The 17,864-nt window shown below is 39.5% G+C and overlaps 1 protein-coding gene across 1 annotated transcript in view; it reads left to right on the top strand.

Moving 5' to 3' along the window:
* RRH (retinal pigment epithelium-derived rhodopsin homolog) overlaps positions 1 to 13,131 on the top strand; it is a 341,638-nt gene extending 328,507 nt beyond the window's left edge. The window contains exon 7 of the mRNA XM_044062132.1: positions 12,859 to 13,131. Coding sequence (XP_043918067.1) covers positions 12,859 to 12,964 — 106 coding nt within the window. The 3' untranslated portion in view covers positions 12,965 to 13,131. The remainder of the gene's footprint in view (positions 1 to 12,858) is intronic.
* The last annotated feature ends 4,733 nt before the right edge of the window (positions 13,132 to 17,864 follow it).

Below are 17,864 nucleotides of genomic sequence, written 5' to 3'. Positions count from 1 at the left end.
TCATTCAAACTTGTCAAACTAAGAAGATTAAAACTCACAATTCTTAAGTTGATTTGCATTGTTGCTGTTCCGTTTCTCCCAACCTCCTGAATACCTCCATCGGGTTTGTTGTTTGGACACCTCCCCTTCTGACGAAAATGATTTTGAAGATGATGTGATGCCACATTGTACTGTTTGCATTGATTGGCTATTCTCTGTGATTACCTAAATGCAAGGAATTCCAAAAAAGCATCTGTGTAGTTGTCATTGACTCCATTATCTCTGTTGTTATTATCATTACTTTTACTTGGGGCTTCATTACTGTTCATGCCTGATGATTTATTTTTATTAGATGTAGGATACACAGCAACATCCACATAAGATCTTTCATATCTTTTTAAATTTTATGTTTTTACATTTCACTATTGTTTTAATATGCTAGTCCAACCTCAAAATCATGAGCAAGTGATGAATAATCATCATGTTCAAAAATCTTCTTGTGCAGTGCTTTAATGCTGACTGTTAACTCAATTATCTTAGTCTCAATGTATTTAGTAAGGCTGCTCAAAAACTCTATACCATTTTGTTAAAAAAAGCACACAATTCATCATATAGGTTCATAGGTGTGTACTAAGCTAATGGCCCTGGAGCCTTTACAAGCCTAGCCCATAGGATTACCCTGGCATTGTGCCACCTGACCTTAGTTCCTAGTGCCTCTGTCGAGTAGAGCCACTGGAGTGATCCCTGGGGTGAATTTTCTATTTCTCATCTACTCATCAAGATTTCTCTTGAAGAGGGCCAGTGAGGTGTTCTGCTTGACATGTATGGGAAATCTGTTCCATAGCATGGGCAGTCTCTGGGTTATGAACCTGTCCCTCCAGCATGTTCTGTTGATCGTGGTAATGAGGGTGAGGTCTCTGGAGTGTATGGTGTGGAATGTCTTTAGATGTAGCATTTCTAACAGAGCTGGATCAGACATGGCAGAGATCGCTTCTAAGTAGGTGATATGAGACAGAGAATAGTTGGAGTTTTTTGAGTCTGTCCATACAGGACAAGTTTTTAAGGCCAAGGATCATCTTTGTGAGGTACTTTTAGGTTCATAAGTTCATAGATTAGTGCTGGGCTCACTGCCCTTGTGGGTCATTTTAAGCCTAGCCAGTTACCCCATGTGAGAATCAAACCCTGCACCTTGCACCTATAAGGTGAACACTTTAACCCCTATGCCATCCTCCCACCCTCTTTTGCAGCCTCTCCAGTTGTTGCAGGTGTCTAGTGAGGTACATGCCAAATGGGGCATTGTACTCAATGATTGGCCTAATGAGAGAAGAGCAGAGGGAGACAATAACCTCTTTCTTCCTGGATGCAAATCGCTTAGTAATGAGATGTGCCACATAGAAGGACTTTCTGACCACAGTGGCAACGTGGTAGTCAAAAGAGAGGTTGCTGTCAACCTGTGTTCCCAGATCTCTTATAATGCCTTCTGTGTTCAGTGCACTACCATCAATGTGGTAATTCAAGGGAACCGGGTTTTTCCCAAAGGGGATGATGACACATTTTTTGGCATTGAGCTTAAGGCCATGGTTCTGATACCAGTCATTGGTGTCATTGAGGCCTTTCTGTAAGATGGCAACATCACTTGGGGGAGTTAATAATAGCTCCCAATTTGAAATCGTCTGTGAACTTTGTCAGCCAGAGTCCCTTCATGTTGGCGTGGACTTCAGAGAAGTAGATACCAAACAGGAGAGGACCCAGGACCGAAACCTGTGGGAGTCCACTCGTGGCTGGTCAGCAGTCTGACTTGGAGTCAGCTACTTTCACACTGTAGGTTCTATCTGTGAGCCAGTTTGCAACCCACCTAGTGATATAGGGGTTGATGCCTAGCTTAGTGAGTTTTTCTATGATTCCTGTGTGGGGAATGGCATCAAAGGCCTTGGCCAGATCAAGGTAGGCTGTATGAACCACCTTGTCTTCATCCACAGCTCTGGTGACTGACTCAAAGAAGTCGACCAAGTTGAGCAGGCATGATCTACCCTTCACAAAACTAAACTGTGCAGGATCCAGAGTTTGGAGATTCCCTATATAGGTTCATAGGTTAGTACTAGGCTAACTGCCCTTGTGAGCCATTGTAAGCCTAGACAATTATCCCTTGTGAGACTCAAACCCTGCACCTTGTGTTTGTAAGGCAAACACCTTAACCATTAGGCCACCCTCCCAACCCTGGTCCTTGTTTATTAGGTCCATGATGATGTGTTCCATAGCTTTGCACATCAGACTCACCAGGCTAATCAGGCAATGATTCCTGGGGTCTGTAGTCACTCTTCCTTTGAGGAGGGGGATGACTGTAACAGTACGCTATTTGGTAGGGACAAAGCCTGAGGTGAGGCTGTGATTGAACAGGGCACACAGGTGAGGTGCCAGTTCACTCTGTAGTTCATGTAGAACACAGCCAGGAATATTGTCAGGTCCCATAGAAGCTGTATTCTTGGCCTTGGACAGTGCTGTTTTAACCTGTGCAGTAGTAATACTGAGTGCCTGGCAATCTGTGATTGGTCCTTTGGCGGGGAGCGGTACACTTATTTATTATTTTTATTTTATATTTGTTAACCGGGGGTGTCTGACTGAGCCGAAAAGGCCCTTTTTCAGCAGAGGCCCGGGGAGGAAAACTCCACAAAGAAAAATTACAGACACATTTAGTTATTTAGACATGATCAGTATACACACAAATTACAAGAGACATGTTTTTACAGTGGTATGCGGCACATAAACAGTTACAGTGGAGAGAACAAAAAAAAAATATTAATTTTAAAAATAAAGGTAATTAATAGATTTGTGGTGTACAGCTGAAATTTTCAACATAGGTAGAATACATACATAGAACACAGGTACAGTACATACATTGTAGATTAGCCAGTGTTTGTGAGTAAGATTGAAAACTATTATCAAGTGCTGTAGATTTAGTATGTATATGTTATCCGCTTTCACTAGCCTGGGGAGCAATCATGGCACTGCCAACTTTGCTTGAGATGTTGCTTGATGAGGTCTTTAAAGGAGGCTTTGGATGATGTGTTTTGAATGCTAGTAGGGACAGAGTTCCATTTTTTAGCCACTGAACTACTATATAGTGCATCTCCAAAGCTATTGTAGCTGTTGGTGACTTCTAGTAGTAGTTTGCTTGATGATCTAAGAGGCCATTTGGCTGAGTGATGTTGTACTAGGTTTTTGAGGGCAGGACACTTATTAGGGAGGTAATAGATAGAATGACAGAGGCAGAGCTGATTGTAGGTTAGGAGGTTGGGCAGTTCAAGCCAGTGGAGCTGTCTCAAAGCAGTACAGTGATGAGTTCTATATGAGCAATTTGCAGCAAAGCGGGCAATTCTGTTATAGTAGGCTTCCATTTTGCTTAGTTCATTTTTGTTGAAATTAGTCAGAATGGGAGATGCATAAAGTAGGGTGGATAGAAGTTGGGAGCGAGCAATGGCTGATCTTGTGTTGTTGGTAAGAAATGGTTTGATACGGTAGAGTGACCCCAGTTTGGCATGTACTTTTTTAATAGTTAAGTTGAGATGACTATCAAATTTTAGGTGGGAGTCTATGGTTATTCCCAATAGCTTAGCCTGTGCCACTGGAGCAATTGGAATAGCATTTGTATAGTAGATAGTGAATTGACTGTTAGTGTTTTTGTTAGAACTGGTTATAATCATAAGCTGAGTTTTCTTTGGATTGAGGATAAGTTGGGCTTTGGTAAGGTAATTTTCAATGTCAGAGAATGATAGTTGAGTTGTTTGCAGGAGGGTGGGAATGTTTTGTGTAGCACAGATTAAGGTAGTGTCATCTGCATACTGAATTATAGATGCATGCTGTGTGGAGGTATGGAGGTCATTTTTGAAGACTGTGAATAGTAGTGGTCCTAAGATAGAACCCTGTGGGACTCCTATAGTTATGGGCAGCTGAGGAGAGAGAGAGAGAATTTTCCCATTTCACAGCTTGGTGCATGTCAGTTAAGTAGCTTTGGAACCAGGTAAGAGTGGAATTTGATAGATGATATTGGTTTAGTTTGTTTAGCAGGATATGGTGTGAGACTGTGTCAAATGCTTTGGACATATCCAAAAAAAGAGTTGACACTTGTAGGCCTTCATTTTTGAGAATGTTTACTGTGTCTGTGAAGCAGAGGAGGGCTGTAGTGGTACTATGGGCAGGTCTGAAACCATGCTGAGTAGGTGACAGGATGTTGTTGTATAGGAGATAGTTTAGCATCTGGGTATGGATGCATTTTTCTAGGATTTTGGCCAGGGGGGAGAGTAAAGCAATGGGTCTGTAGTTATTAAGTTCAGTGGATGTCCCACCTTTATGTATGGGTGTAACATAGGATATTTTCCAGAGTTTTGGCACATAGTTTTCAACAATTGATCTGTTTATGAGAGCGGAGACTGGGATAGCAATAGCATCTGCTGTGAGTTTCAAGAAATAGATGGGGAGTAGGTCGGCTGCTGTTGATGAGGTTTTTAGTTTGGAGATCATGCTTTTGATTGAAGTGGTGGAAACTGTTTTGAGGGTAAAGCTTGTATTAGTGTTATTTGTGTTGGGGGGGATAGTGAGGAAGGAACTGTCCTGTGATACTAAGGATAGAATTGAGTTCACAAAGTGGGAGTTGAATTGTGTTTCGATGGGAACTTTAGTGTCAGGTGTGGTTGGTTTGGAGGTAGCCTTTTGGGTGGATTTCAGTAGCTGGTTTACATTTTTCCAAAATTTTTACGGGTTGTGTTGGTATTTAGTTTGTAATGTTGTGTAGTAGGATTTTTTGTCCAGCCTAATGCATTTTTTGCACTGTTGCATAGTTCTTGGTACTTAGTTAGGCTTTGTGTTTGTTTTGTTGACAGTAAAGCCAGGCAGTGTCTCTGGACTTGAGAATTTCTTTGCTTTCTTTACTGAGCCAGGGGTTTGTAGAGGTTCTAACCTTGATTTTGCGCAATGGAGCGACAGTGTCTAGGTGTTGTAGAAATGTTTTGTTGTAATATGCTACAACCTGGTCAAGTGGGAGGGTTTTTAGGGGGGGTCCAGTCACAGTTACAGAGTAAAGTGTTGAGGCCCTCAGGAGAGAATTTTTTTGTGTTTCTAGTGGATATATAGTTAGTGGTTTTGCATATGCTTGTTCTACTACGTATAAAGTATATTATGTTGTGGTCACTTAAGGTGTCTGGGAGACTGCCTGTGTGAGGATACAATGTGGGGTTGTTAGTTAGGACCCAGTCAAAGATGGATTCCCTTTTAGATTTTTTATCACATCTAGTTGGAATTTGGACTAGCTGCTGGTAGCCATGGAGATTTATTAGATTACTTGGTGATTCTGATATACAGGTGAACCAATCTAGGTTGACGTCCCAGAGAATAAGGGTTTCTTGTGAGTATGTGGAAGAACACCAGGATAAGAAGTCTTCAAGGCTAGCAGTTGTATTACCAGGTGGAATATAGATCACAATTGTGGTGATGACATTTTTAGGGTGAAGTTGAAGTTGTGAGATAAGTATGTCCCAATTATTGGGGGAGGGGTAGGAGTTTGGTAATTGATGGACAGTTAAGTTGGACTTGTACAGTAAGGCAGTTCCGCCCCCTTTACGAAGTGGTCTGTCTTGTCTAATGATATTGTAGCCGGTAGGGAGAACTTATGAGTTAGCTACGTTTTTATTTAGCCAGGTTTCTGTTAAAGCAACTATGTCTGGGGAGTAGTGTGCTATTGTGGCCTGGAGTTCAGGTATTTTATTTTTGATACTTCTAATATTAATATTTAGCATTAAAAGATGGTTGGTTTTCCTGCTGTTGTTGATTTGCCCAGGGATGAAGAAAGTGGGGGTGTTATGTTCTGACATTTGTGTTGGAGCAAGTTATGTTGGACAGGATGGATTTGAGCCTGGGTTGGGGTGGATATCCCCACTTATGGTGAGCCTGGAGTTAAAATGGTTATACAGATGATGGAGTTTGGTGAGGAGTGTGAGAAAGTATTGTGTTTTTTGGAGTAGGAATGAGAGCATATGTGTTTAGTTCTGAATTGGTCCGTTATGTAGTTCTTGAATAACTGTGGGCAGATATTATTATAATGTGTGGTGTCTGTATACGAGAGTGCATAATGTAGTGTTGTGCTACTAAGTTTAGGGATATTGCCAGAGTGATAACTTGTGGTGTTGTAAAGAATTATGAGAAGACAGACTAGACTTAGTTGTGTGATAGTCATGGTTATAAAGTTTAAGTTGTTTCTAGGTGGGTGGTCTGAATAGGAATTATAGGGTTGCACTATTAGTGGATGGGGAAGTAGTGTGGGTGATGTAAAAAATGCCTAGTGAGAATGAGAGTGACTGGGAGTATTTTGTGTGGAGCAAGTTGGTGTGGTATAATGTGATATGACTTGAGGAGCTGTGATTGGTGAAGGTGATGTGAGGGTGAGCTGTGGGTGTGGCTGTGATTACTATAAATGGAGAGGTAGTGGGGGCAGGATGGAATAGGAGGCAGGGCAGGGGAGCGGAGAGAGCCCGAGCATTAGCGAGGGTGAATGGAGCAGGGCAGAGCCAACCAAGACAAGAGGAAAAAGTAAGTATTACTTTACACATCTGAACACTTTAAACAAATTCCTGAGGTCTAATGGCTTACCGGCAAGCAGAATGTAATTGCTGAAGAACACCTGTGTCCTGGTGGGAGAGTAGAAATTTAAAGATGGCTCCATGCTCAGCAGGATTCTAATATAGACTTGTATTGGTTGAGAGAGATAGCACAAGAGGTGTAAACCAGGTGGAATGCAAAGAAACCAGAAAGTGTCAGTGGAAATCAGTGAAGGCCTCAGAAGTGGTAAGTAATAATTCAAACTACCTGTAAAGTGAAGGAGAGAAGAGACAGCAAAGTTTATTAAGGTTGGGAGTGTGTCTTCACATTGACTTGCTGATTAGTAACCAGTTTGTGCACAGATTAGCATAGGCAGATACATTAGCAATGAAGGGGAATGTATAGAGATGCAAATACATAGGTGGGCCTCCAAGTGATACAAACTAAGGCAGAAAGCACTGAGAGGGCTGCTTGATGGTTAATTTAGTCACAGGGATGTGAATTAAATGTATACTGTCTATTGGACAGTTAGGATTACTGTACTAGCGGAGGGGGGGGGGGGACACAAGGCTACAACAGTCAGTTTTATTAGCAAGCTGAGAACTACTAAGAAATACTGCTAATGTAATAGCTTCACTCTCATAAAACATACAAGTAGAATGCCTTGGTGGACTGACCCTGCTCTTGAGGCTCAAAATGTATATCCTTGTTTAGTTTGCAGTACTGATTCCTTCTTATTCTGTATGGGTGGAGTGGTAACCGCAGACTGCAGATTTGCTTGAGTGTGCTCCTGCTCTTGAGGCTCAAAATGTATATCCTTGTTTAGTTTGCAGTACTGATTCCTTCTTATACTGTATGGGTGGAGTGGTAGCCGCAGACTGCACTTAGCACTGAATCTGTCTGCCAGTATATTGGCAATATCTGTTGGCTCTGTATAGGAGGTACCATTGTGCAGCAGCTCAGAGCAAATCTGGGTATTGCCATGGAGATTCTTTACATAACCCTATAACAGTTCCACAGTATCCAATCCATTTGGAACTTATATATGCCGAGTCCTTTGGGAACCTTTTGAAGTCTAATACATTCTTCAGAGAATAAGTTATTATGACTTAGAAATTTGAATTTAAAAAGATTTTTCTCTAATTTCTCTGATTTTTTAACTATTACAATGCTACATACACACATGTACTCACACGTGTGCATGCACAAAATACACACACACACGCACTTGCGCATACACACACATACACACACACACACACACACACACACACACACACACACACACACACACACACACACACACACACACACACACACACACACACTCATGGGATATGTTCTCCTTTGTGCCACAGACTGTATGGCAATTGACAGAATTATAGCCTTTTCTACTGATATAGTTCTGGGCCTGTGGACCAGGCGGGCCTTTTTAGTGACATTAGTATAGTTTATGGCACCCAGTACCTCATGAAAATGGGAGGTATTGTAAAGTACAGCTATTTTTGAGTACTGGGGAACTATATATGCTCATTAACAAGTAGCAGCATAAAAATGAAGACCTTATTGAACATCTGTGAAGCAGAAGCCTGAGAAAAACTCAGTAATTCCCCAGTTGATTGCTGAAAGGTCCCTGTAACTAGGATAGAAAGAAATGCACATAACTTAGTATCCACAAGTATAAGAAGACTATGCATTTCTTGAGAGTCAACACGTGGGTAAATACATCAAATAAGTCCCCGACGATATCCTTATCCACTCGACAGTGATCTAGTATCTGGCCCTCAGTGTGGGCACGTAATGCTCATGAGTTCTTTATCTATAAGGGCAAACAACCCACCCAACAAATCTGGTGACTAGTACAATGTAGTGCTGCTCAACACAGACCACTGCAGCTGTGGAATATCTGCTAGCTGCTGCTCTACCATGTTTCCATCTGCTTTCCTTTATATAGAGTAGCGCAGGTAAGATGCACAGTGTCTCTCCTGCTTCCTATAAATTGTGAATTTTTCAAAGAGCTTCATTTATGTCGTTATGCATTAGTTTTCCTAGGCATTATCATTTACCTTTAAGTATGCACTCATTTACATGGGTGGGAGCTTCTGAGCACCTGTGCAGTTAAGGTCAGTGGATCATAAATGTCCTGTGCATTGCAAAGAAGCACACAAATGTCCCTTGCATACTATGTAACTCGTCTATGAATTCCATGCATTGTTTATAGTACTGTTAGTTATCGTGATGAGGCCTTATATATAAGTACAGACACCGATGACAAGGTAAAATGATGCACATAAACAGAAAGAAGTTAACAGAGGAAAAGTAAAACATCAATGGAAAGTACTACGTTTATTCTATTAAATTTAATTAACTGGCTAAATCCTATAAAATTAAAATAAAAATAAAAATCCTTTACATATTAACTACCAGAAACACATTTATAATAACTAAGTTTACTACCAAAAAGCTATGGTTTATCACAGTAAGATATGAACATACAGGGGTACAAAGGTTAAAAACAAAGATCAAGAAATTGTCGTATCAGCTGAATATTACATAATAGTGAAAGGCTGCTGCTGTTATGGCTTAATAGGTTTAGACTGCCATTGGTATCAGGACTAGCTGCAATAACATCTAACTAACAGCTGTTATCAAGGCTTAGTATAACTAGATATGATCAACAGCCTGCACCCCTTTATATTCAAACTTTGTAATATGGTATTGGGAGAACAACTATCCATTTAACTCAGCCTACAATAAATACATAAAATTGTATAAGAGATTTTTGGATATCTTTATTCTATGGAACAGCAACAAAGTGGAGTTAAAGAAATGTTTGACCTGGCAGACAGGTTCAGTGAAGACTTCACCCCCCCCTGTCCCCCCATCAGTAAACCAGAACATCCCCAGCACATGCTCCCCTCCCCTCATCACCAGGGAGCAGGTCCTTAATGCCCTCTCAAAGGCAAAAAATATAGTCTCCATGGGACTCGATAACATCCCTGGCTGTATCCTACATGAACTCAGGCATGAGGTGTCAGCTCCATTATGCACCCTCTTCAACCAAAGCCTGAGCACTGGCTTCATCCCAGCTGAATGGAGGACAGCCACTGTCATCCCTCTACACAAAGGTGGAGCGTCCACTGACCTGGGCAATTATAGGCCCATCAGCCTAACTAGCTTGATCTGCAAGGCTATGGAAAGCATTATCATGGACCACATAAACAAGGACATTGGCAATCTCCAAAAGCTTGACCCCACACAGTTTGGCTTTGTCAAAGGGAGATCATGCCTGTTAAACTTGGTCAACTGCTTTGAAACAGTCACCAAAGCCATGGATGAGGGGAAGACGGTGCACACCGCCTACTTTGACCTAGCCAAAGCCTTTGACACTATTCCCCACTCAGGCATAATAGATAAACTTTCCCAGCTAGGCATCAAGCCATATGTTACCAGATGGGTAGCTAACTGGCTCACTGATGGAACCTACTCAGTCAAAGTAGGGGAAGCCACCTCTAGTAGTAGACCTGTAACGAACGGTGTACCCCAAGGATAAGTCTTGGGGCCTCTACTGTTTGGGATATACGTTTCTGAGGTGCAAGCTGAAACCAGTGGTCTGTGGCTGACCAAGTTTGCAGATGACTGCAAGCTGGGCACTGTCTTAAATTCCCCTAGGGATGTGAACATCCTCCAAGAGGTCCTTACCCAAACTAATGACTGGTGCCAGAAGCATGGTCTCAAACTGAATGCCAAGAAATGCATCATTATCCCCTTTGGGGAAAATATCATCCCCACTAATTATCACATTAATAACAATGTACTAAGCATGCAATCAGTCATGAGGGACTTGGCCACCCAGATTGATAGCAACCTGACTTTTGACCACCACGTTGCCTGTGTTATATGGAAGGCTTTCTACATGGCCCACCTCATAAATAAGGGTATTTCATCCAGGAACAAGGAGATCATAACATCCCTGTACTCCTCCCTTATCAGACCCATTATCGAGTACAGTACCCCCTTTGGCATGTACCTTGCCAAGCACATGCAGCAGTTGGAGAGACCACAGAGGTTCCTGACCAGGAAAATCCAGGGTCTCAAGCACCTATCCTATACAGATAAGCTAAAAGCCCTGTCCCTCTACTCAGTCTCATACAGACTGCTCAGAGGTGACCTGTGTCTGGCATACAAGGCCATTTCAGACCCAGCCTTGATGAAGTCGTTGCATATCTGTAAGACAAACTCCACTCACACAACCCACATGCAAGGCCTTAACCTGGTCTGTGACATTAATAGAACTTGTTGGTGGGATGGATTTGTGTCCCAAAGACTTCCCCATCTGTGGAATAGATTCCCTCTTCATGTCAAGCAGAGTACCTCTCTAGCACTCTTTAAAAGGAACCTGGATGACTGGATTGGAAACAGAAAATATACCCATGGGATCCCACCTGTGTCCCTGCTGGACAGGGGAAACAGGTGCTGACTGAGGGAATATGGGCAAAATTCTTGGCTAGGCTTATAAGGGCCTCCAGGCCAATAGCCTAGTATCATCCTATGAACCTATGAATCTATATATTCAAAATATAATAATATTTTTAAAATTTACATACAATTATTCTTAAGAAGGAATTAATTACTTAGATGTCTGTTTTGATAAGAATAATAAAATTGTGAACTTTAGATCAACTATATATTGAAAAACCAACATTTTCTAATAATTATTTGTACTTCTTAAGTAACCATTCCTTGAGGAAACAGAAGTCACTTAAGGGAAAAATCATGAGGCTCCACAGAATTATCTCAGATATGAAATTTTTAAGGGTAAGATAAACTTACTAACAGAAATGTTTCTACAGAGGGGATATCCCATATTGTTAGTGAATAAAGTTATTGAAGAAGTGCTAACAGATAGGCAAAACAAATATATACTGCTGTTAGGGAGAGATGTGGAGCATAAAACTGGAGATGAGGACACCAGTAATATTTGTGGCTATGAGAAAGCCATCGGTTTAAAATATGGCCCCGAGAGTAAGATAAAAAATGTAATTGAAAAAAATTGGAAAATATTTCAATGTTGTAATGAAATAGCAGGCATTACTGTTGAGGCATCACACTTCACATTTAAAATACTTACCCTTTTTTCCTGTTCTTCCTTAAGATTTGTAAGTGTGATAACTGATAGGAAAGCTATAAAAGGTAAGCTAAAATGTCGAGCATATTTACAATGTAAATAAATATTTGAAGGTATAGAACTTAACTCAAATGGGGTAGACTATTTAAATTTGAACAACATTATAACTGTGATATGAAAGGTATGTATTTACAATTCTCTGATCCCTACAGATCCTTCTATGTGGGAAGACTGATCTGATGTGTTGAAGGATGAATGCCTTATACAAACACACACAGGTGTGCATACTTTACAAGCAGTTCTTATCTGTTGTTTTGGAACAAATTCAAGTCAACCCTGGAGGTGTCACCTGAGAGTTAAAATTATTGATCTAGTAGTTATGCTTAAATGCTGTTGAATTGCTGGGTATAAATGAAAACATAAGCATCATGTGTGCTGTCATATTATAGTGGTATGTCTTACAGGTAATATCAAATAAATCTATTTTTTTAAATATATTTCAACGAGTTTGATCATAACTGTGTGATTCATCACTATTTATTTTAGATAATTTATTTTATAGTTTTTATATTTATAGTTTTTTTTTGAGACTATTATTGCATTTTATGCGATTTATATATAATATACATACTTGAATCTCTAATATAGCTATAGTCTTTGTTAATTAATTGTCTAATTCTATTCTCTAACACTGAGAATTTATTTACAAATACCTATTTGAATGAACTGTGCTTTTCATGTGAACTGGCAGAAATCATGTGAGCTTTGAAAGTTAAGCATTTGATCAGCATTCCACAGTTAGTTCTGATTATGTCCCACTTAAAAAGAAAGTGCTAAGCTAACTGCTATATAATAAAGTATTGTTTAACTTTATTGGGTGTGACCTATTCCTGCTTGGGACTGTTGGCTTCTACATTTATGATTCTTTTTTTTAGTTTTTCTAATGTAGAAGGAGTCTTCTTTGGTTTGGTAAGCACAATAAAGTTCCTATGGGGAGACAGCACATCAGGAAGGAAAGAAAGAGGAACCATCAGTCTCCATCAGGATTTCACTGAATTTCCTCTTTTCTTTTTCATTATAACATGTTATATTCTTTTAAAACCTAAATGTTACTAGAGCAGTTTTATCGTTACTGTCATTTACTGTTTAATCTTCTATTTCAGGTTCAGAAGAACAATTTTTGCCATGCTCCGATGCCAGACTCGACAGGAAATTACAATCAACTATCCTCTGCCAATGACTATCTCCCAAACTCCTCTAACTGTGTAGACCAGCTTTAATAGAAAATCATTTATATATTTTTTGTAATTCCTGAATTAAAGTGTAGATAAGTGACATAACTGTTTCTTATAGTTAGGTTATTTTTTTCTGCCTTTTGGACTTACAAGTGGCAAAAGTGTAACAAGACAACACAATTAAAGCAACTCAAAAGCAAATTTCATTTCTGTCTGCATATCTAAAATCACCTCTTAAATCCATTTTAGGTTGTAGGATTATCAGAAACAAAGGCTGATGAGTAAAGACTGACCATGTTTATGGAATCATACAGGTATATATACATATATATGTATGTGAAAGGTGTATGTGAGAGTTTGCATGTGCGTTTTTTATATATATTGTGCGTTTATATATATATATATATATATATATATATATATATATATATATATATATATATATATGGGTCTACCTGTAATAACCAAAATTACACTTACCCGAAACTCTAATCGCCGAGATGACTTCACCTAAACCTCTAATCATCAAACCTACAAAACACCGCACTTTTGAATAGGGAAACTAACCACTTGGCCACCAGCGAAAAATAACAACATGGATACAAACTAAACCTGCCCAAGTGGGAGGCCAAGCACTCACACACACAGCTTTTCCATGTAATTAGTCTGAATTATTCTGTTATTGCTTAAATTTCTGCCTTTTTTGTTTGTGAAATTTTTTGTATTTCACCTGGGTTGAGCCTGAAATTGGACAATATTGATTAGTGCACTACTATAAACAAATATAAATAGATTAATTAATTCATTACTCCTATAAACAAATATAAATAAATTAATTCATTATATCTAATAGGATCATAGATCACAGGAGGTTACTGGGCTATTAGTCCTGAGGCCCTTAACAAGCCTAGCCAAGAATTTAGCCCATGTTTCAACAAGTCAGCACCTGATGCCCCTGTCCAGTGGGGACACTGGTGGAATCCCAGGGGTATATTCTGTTCCCCATCCAGTTATCCAGGTTGGGCTTAAAAAGGGTTAATGAGGTACTCTGCTTGATGTGGAGAGGGAGCCTATTCCACAAAATGGGGAGTCTCTGGGACACAAATCTGTCCTGCCAAGTCCTGTTGATGTCAAAGACCAGGTTGAGGTCGCACATGTGGGTTGCTTGAGTGGAGCCTGACTTGCGGATATGAGGCAGTCTCATCAAGACAGGATCTGAGATTGCTTTGTATGCATCTGTCTCCCTTGGGCCTCAGGCTCCAGGCAAAGGCTCTTGCCAACCCCATAGTGCCTTTTTTAGGCAATGCCATGAGGTCAAAACTACCAACATGAACATTTCATCAAAAACGTAAATTAAAGTAAAATAAATGATTATAGGGCACTCCTATGGACTGCACAAGCATGAATTCTGGCTGGAGCTTCAAGAATTTGAAAACAAATTTAAATAAAAACATTGAACTACCAGACGATCATAAAACGAATACAGATTCCTTTTCCAACCCTAACAGTAACTTCAGGCCAAATTTATCTAAATAGGATGCTGTAAGGAAAAGGTGTTTTTCATAAGTTAATGTGAAGGCTTAAGTTGTTGCAGGGAAGAGGCAGGGTTAGGGTTAGCAGGCATGAGTAAAGTAGACAGGGTTTTTTCCCATCTCAACTTAATCATATGTGCTAGCCCTAACCCTGCTCCTTATCCTATTCCTACACATTAACTTATGAAAACCACTTTCCCTAGTAGTACCACTGAACAAGACACTCACACACAGACACAAACATCTCACATGTGCAATACTAAATATATCTCCTAACCGAGTCTTTACTCTTACTCTATCAAACACTTAGTACATACATTCCAAAATATTCATGAACAAACTGTAGAACAAATTGCCATTTGACACAATTACTCACACACTCAAGAACATTTTCACACACAAACACACCCACATAACAAGATATATTTTCTTTTCTTGCCCTTACTTTATTCTTAACTCGCAAAGAATCGCACAAGCACTCCAAGGCATTCAGGAACACACTGTCAGACAAATTGCCAGTTGGCACACACTTACACACTCCTAATCATTCACTCACACCAGAAACTCTATACCCTTATCTAATCTTTAGCTCTAACCACACTCCCACTCCAGTCCAATTTATCTTAACCACAACTATTCAAACTTCCTGCTTTTGATGAATAAGTGCATTTACTCTTTTTATTTCTTTAGATATATATATATATATATATATATATATATATATATATATATATATATATATATACACACACACACACACACACACACACACACACATACACACACACACATCAGCGGCAGGGCTAGCCACCCAGTGGTGTAAACCTTGGCTCGAGATGATTGTCACTGCAGAAGTGACACCCCTACCCCATGTGAAAAATGGGAAAAGGGGTTGAGGATGGATGGCTATATATATATATATATATATATATATATATATATATATATATATATATATATATATATATATATATATATATATATATATATATATACACACACACACACACACACACACACACACACACACACACACACACACACACACCACACACACACACACACACACACACACACACACACACACACACACACACACACACACACACATGACTTAGGTCTGCACATCCACTTGATCACCTGTCCTTAAATAGCAGGAGCTCTGCCACAAGGCTCATGTTTGCAAACGTTTCACTGTGATTATTTTCACTGTGTAATGTAAGCAAATTTAACATGAAGACTCTTACTGTATAGTAACATTAACTAGTCAGATGCATGCCTGTCATGTGCTGAAAAATAGATGAGACATTCCCCCAAAAGGAGTAGTCCTAGCATGCTAAGGACCACTTACCAAACTGGCCACTGTCCTTTTGCTTTACCATTTGATTACACTGTATAAGCCATTTGCTTCATATCCCTAACTTCTTGGTGTCTTCATTCAGTAAATATAATAAAACCTGTTCTACTTTGTGCCTCCTTGCTAATTATTGAGTGCCTGCTATAATACTGATTGCTTTGGGTGGGAAGCATTCTTCGCTCCCCACCCCACCCCCAGTTCCCACCCTCCCAACCTTACTCTTCCATTATACTTGTGACACCCAAGCAATGAGTAAAATGAAATAGCATTGATTACTATTATGAAGTTCATTAATACAGCTTTATACTCACTTGCTATTTGTTTATTATTTTCGTTCTAACATTTTAGATCCTTATTGGCCAGGTTTTACATAAGTCAGTATGAGTTAGATTGTTAATTATATCATGCTGCCATTAATAATGTTGCTCATATTCTTATTGAATGTTCACTTGTCTAGTTGGATATGCTGTAATTGCCGCTGTTGTTGCTGTTTTATGATACTTTATGAATTAGAAGTGATAAAATTACAGTTGTGTCAATAAAGTTAAAAAAACCTGTGACACCCATTCCCTGTACCTTGCTGAATAGCTTTAGTACTATCACAGAAGCACTGCTGTTTCTATTCACATATTCCCAGCTTCAATCTCATATTTAGCACCATTACCAATAGCTTTTCTCACTCCCATGCTTCTTGGCACTATATCCACTCCTACTTAAACCCTTCTCCCAAAATACTTCTAAGTCATCCATGAGCAAAACTCCATTTTCCATTTATCTCTGCCATCTTCTCTCATATACTATAATCATTTTAATATTTCTCTTTCATATCTTCCTCTATAATATCTCTCAACATTCACATCATCTCTATAAATTGCTTACATCCATCTTCCCTCAATTTTTCTACATCTATACACAATGAAATCAGCACTCTTTACTTTACTAGCCTTCCTTACCCATACCATTCTGCACTGTTAACAGATACCTCACCACATACAATATGCCCCACACCTGTACTCTTAAATATCCATGCATCTCAAAATCCCATTTAAGCCTACAGACTAAGCACAATCTGTTAGTTTACTTCTTATCTTAACAACAGCCTCTTTCCTTCAAACCCCTCTGTTTATTACATTTCAGAAACGTTTCTCCAACATTTCCTCTTAGTGGTACCTTTTCTCCACCTTGCACATTTAACATCCTACCAACACCCATTACCTTCATAAATTCAACTAAACTTTTATATTCTGTTGTCCAAACAAAATACTTGTGCCCCTCATCTCCCAATCACAGCCTGTCTGTATCATCACTCATATATCCTACTGTTCAAGTACAGTTATCCAAAGCAGCAGCCATTTGCTCACAATTTAGGTACTGAATATAAAACCAAGCAAAAGTGCTTCTACCAATAGCATCATACTTGCATAACCATAACACTTAGCAGTGACATACACCAAAACCCAGGACCAACTCAGCATATTCAGGCAGCAGACAGCATACCTCATCAGCTTCTTATCATAACACTTCACCCATTCTCATCTTGGCTTTCGTATATACCATACCAGCTTACAAAGTATTCTATACAAACTCCCTTAAGTGCTTGCTTAAATATCATTACACACTCCAGTCATCTCAGTTGCCACAGAAACCTTTCTTCACTACAAACAGAAAATGAAGAAATTGCCCCACAAGGCTACAACATTATCAGATCCTCTTAGTGAACAAAAAAGCTAGAGGTGTCACTATTCTCTACAAAATTTAGTAGATATCTCCCTTTTCCCCCATATGCTGCCAAACTTCTCTAACTCAATAATCCTATGAACCATGCTTAAACGTAGCACTCACAAGACATTTGTTATCATGATGAGGCCTTACACACACACACACACACACACACACACACACACACACACACACACACACACACACACACACACACACACACACACATCAAAGTAACAATGCCAAAACACTCTGCTAGGCGTCCTCTAAAATCTTCATGAAACCTTAATATTAGGTGATGTTACTATAGACTGTCAAACCATACA

The sequence above is a fragment of the Protopterus annectens genome, chromosome 2.part1, assembly GCF_019279795.1.
Source record: "Protopterus annectens isolate FY-2018-M chromosome 2.part1, PAN1.0, whole genome shotgun sequence".
Classification (NCBI taxonomy): Eukaryota; Metazoa; Chordata; order Ceratodontiformes; family Protopteridae; genus Protopterus; species Protopterus annectens.
This window is presented reverse-complemented; position numbering and strand designations above follow the sequence as displayed.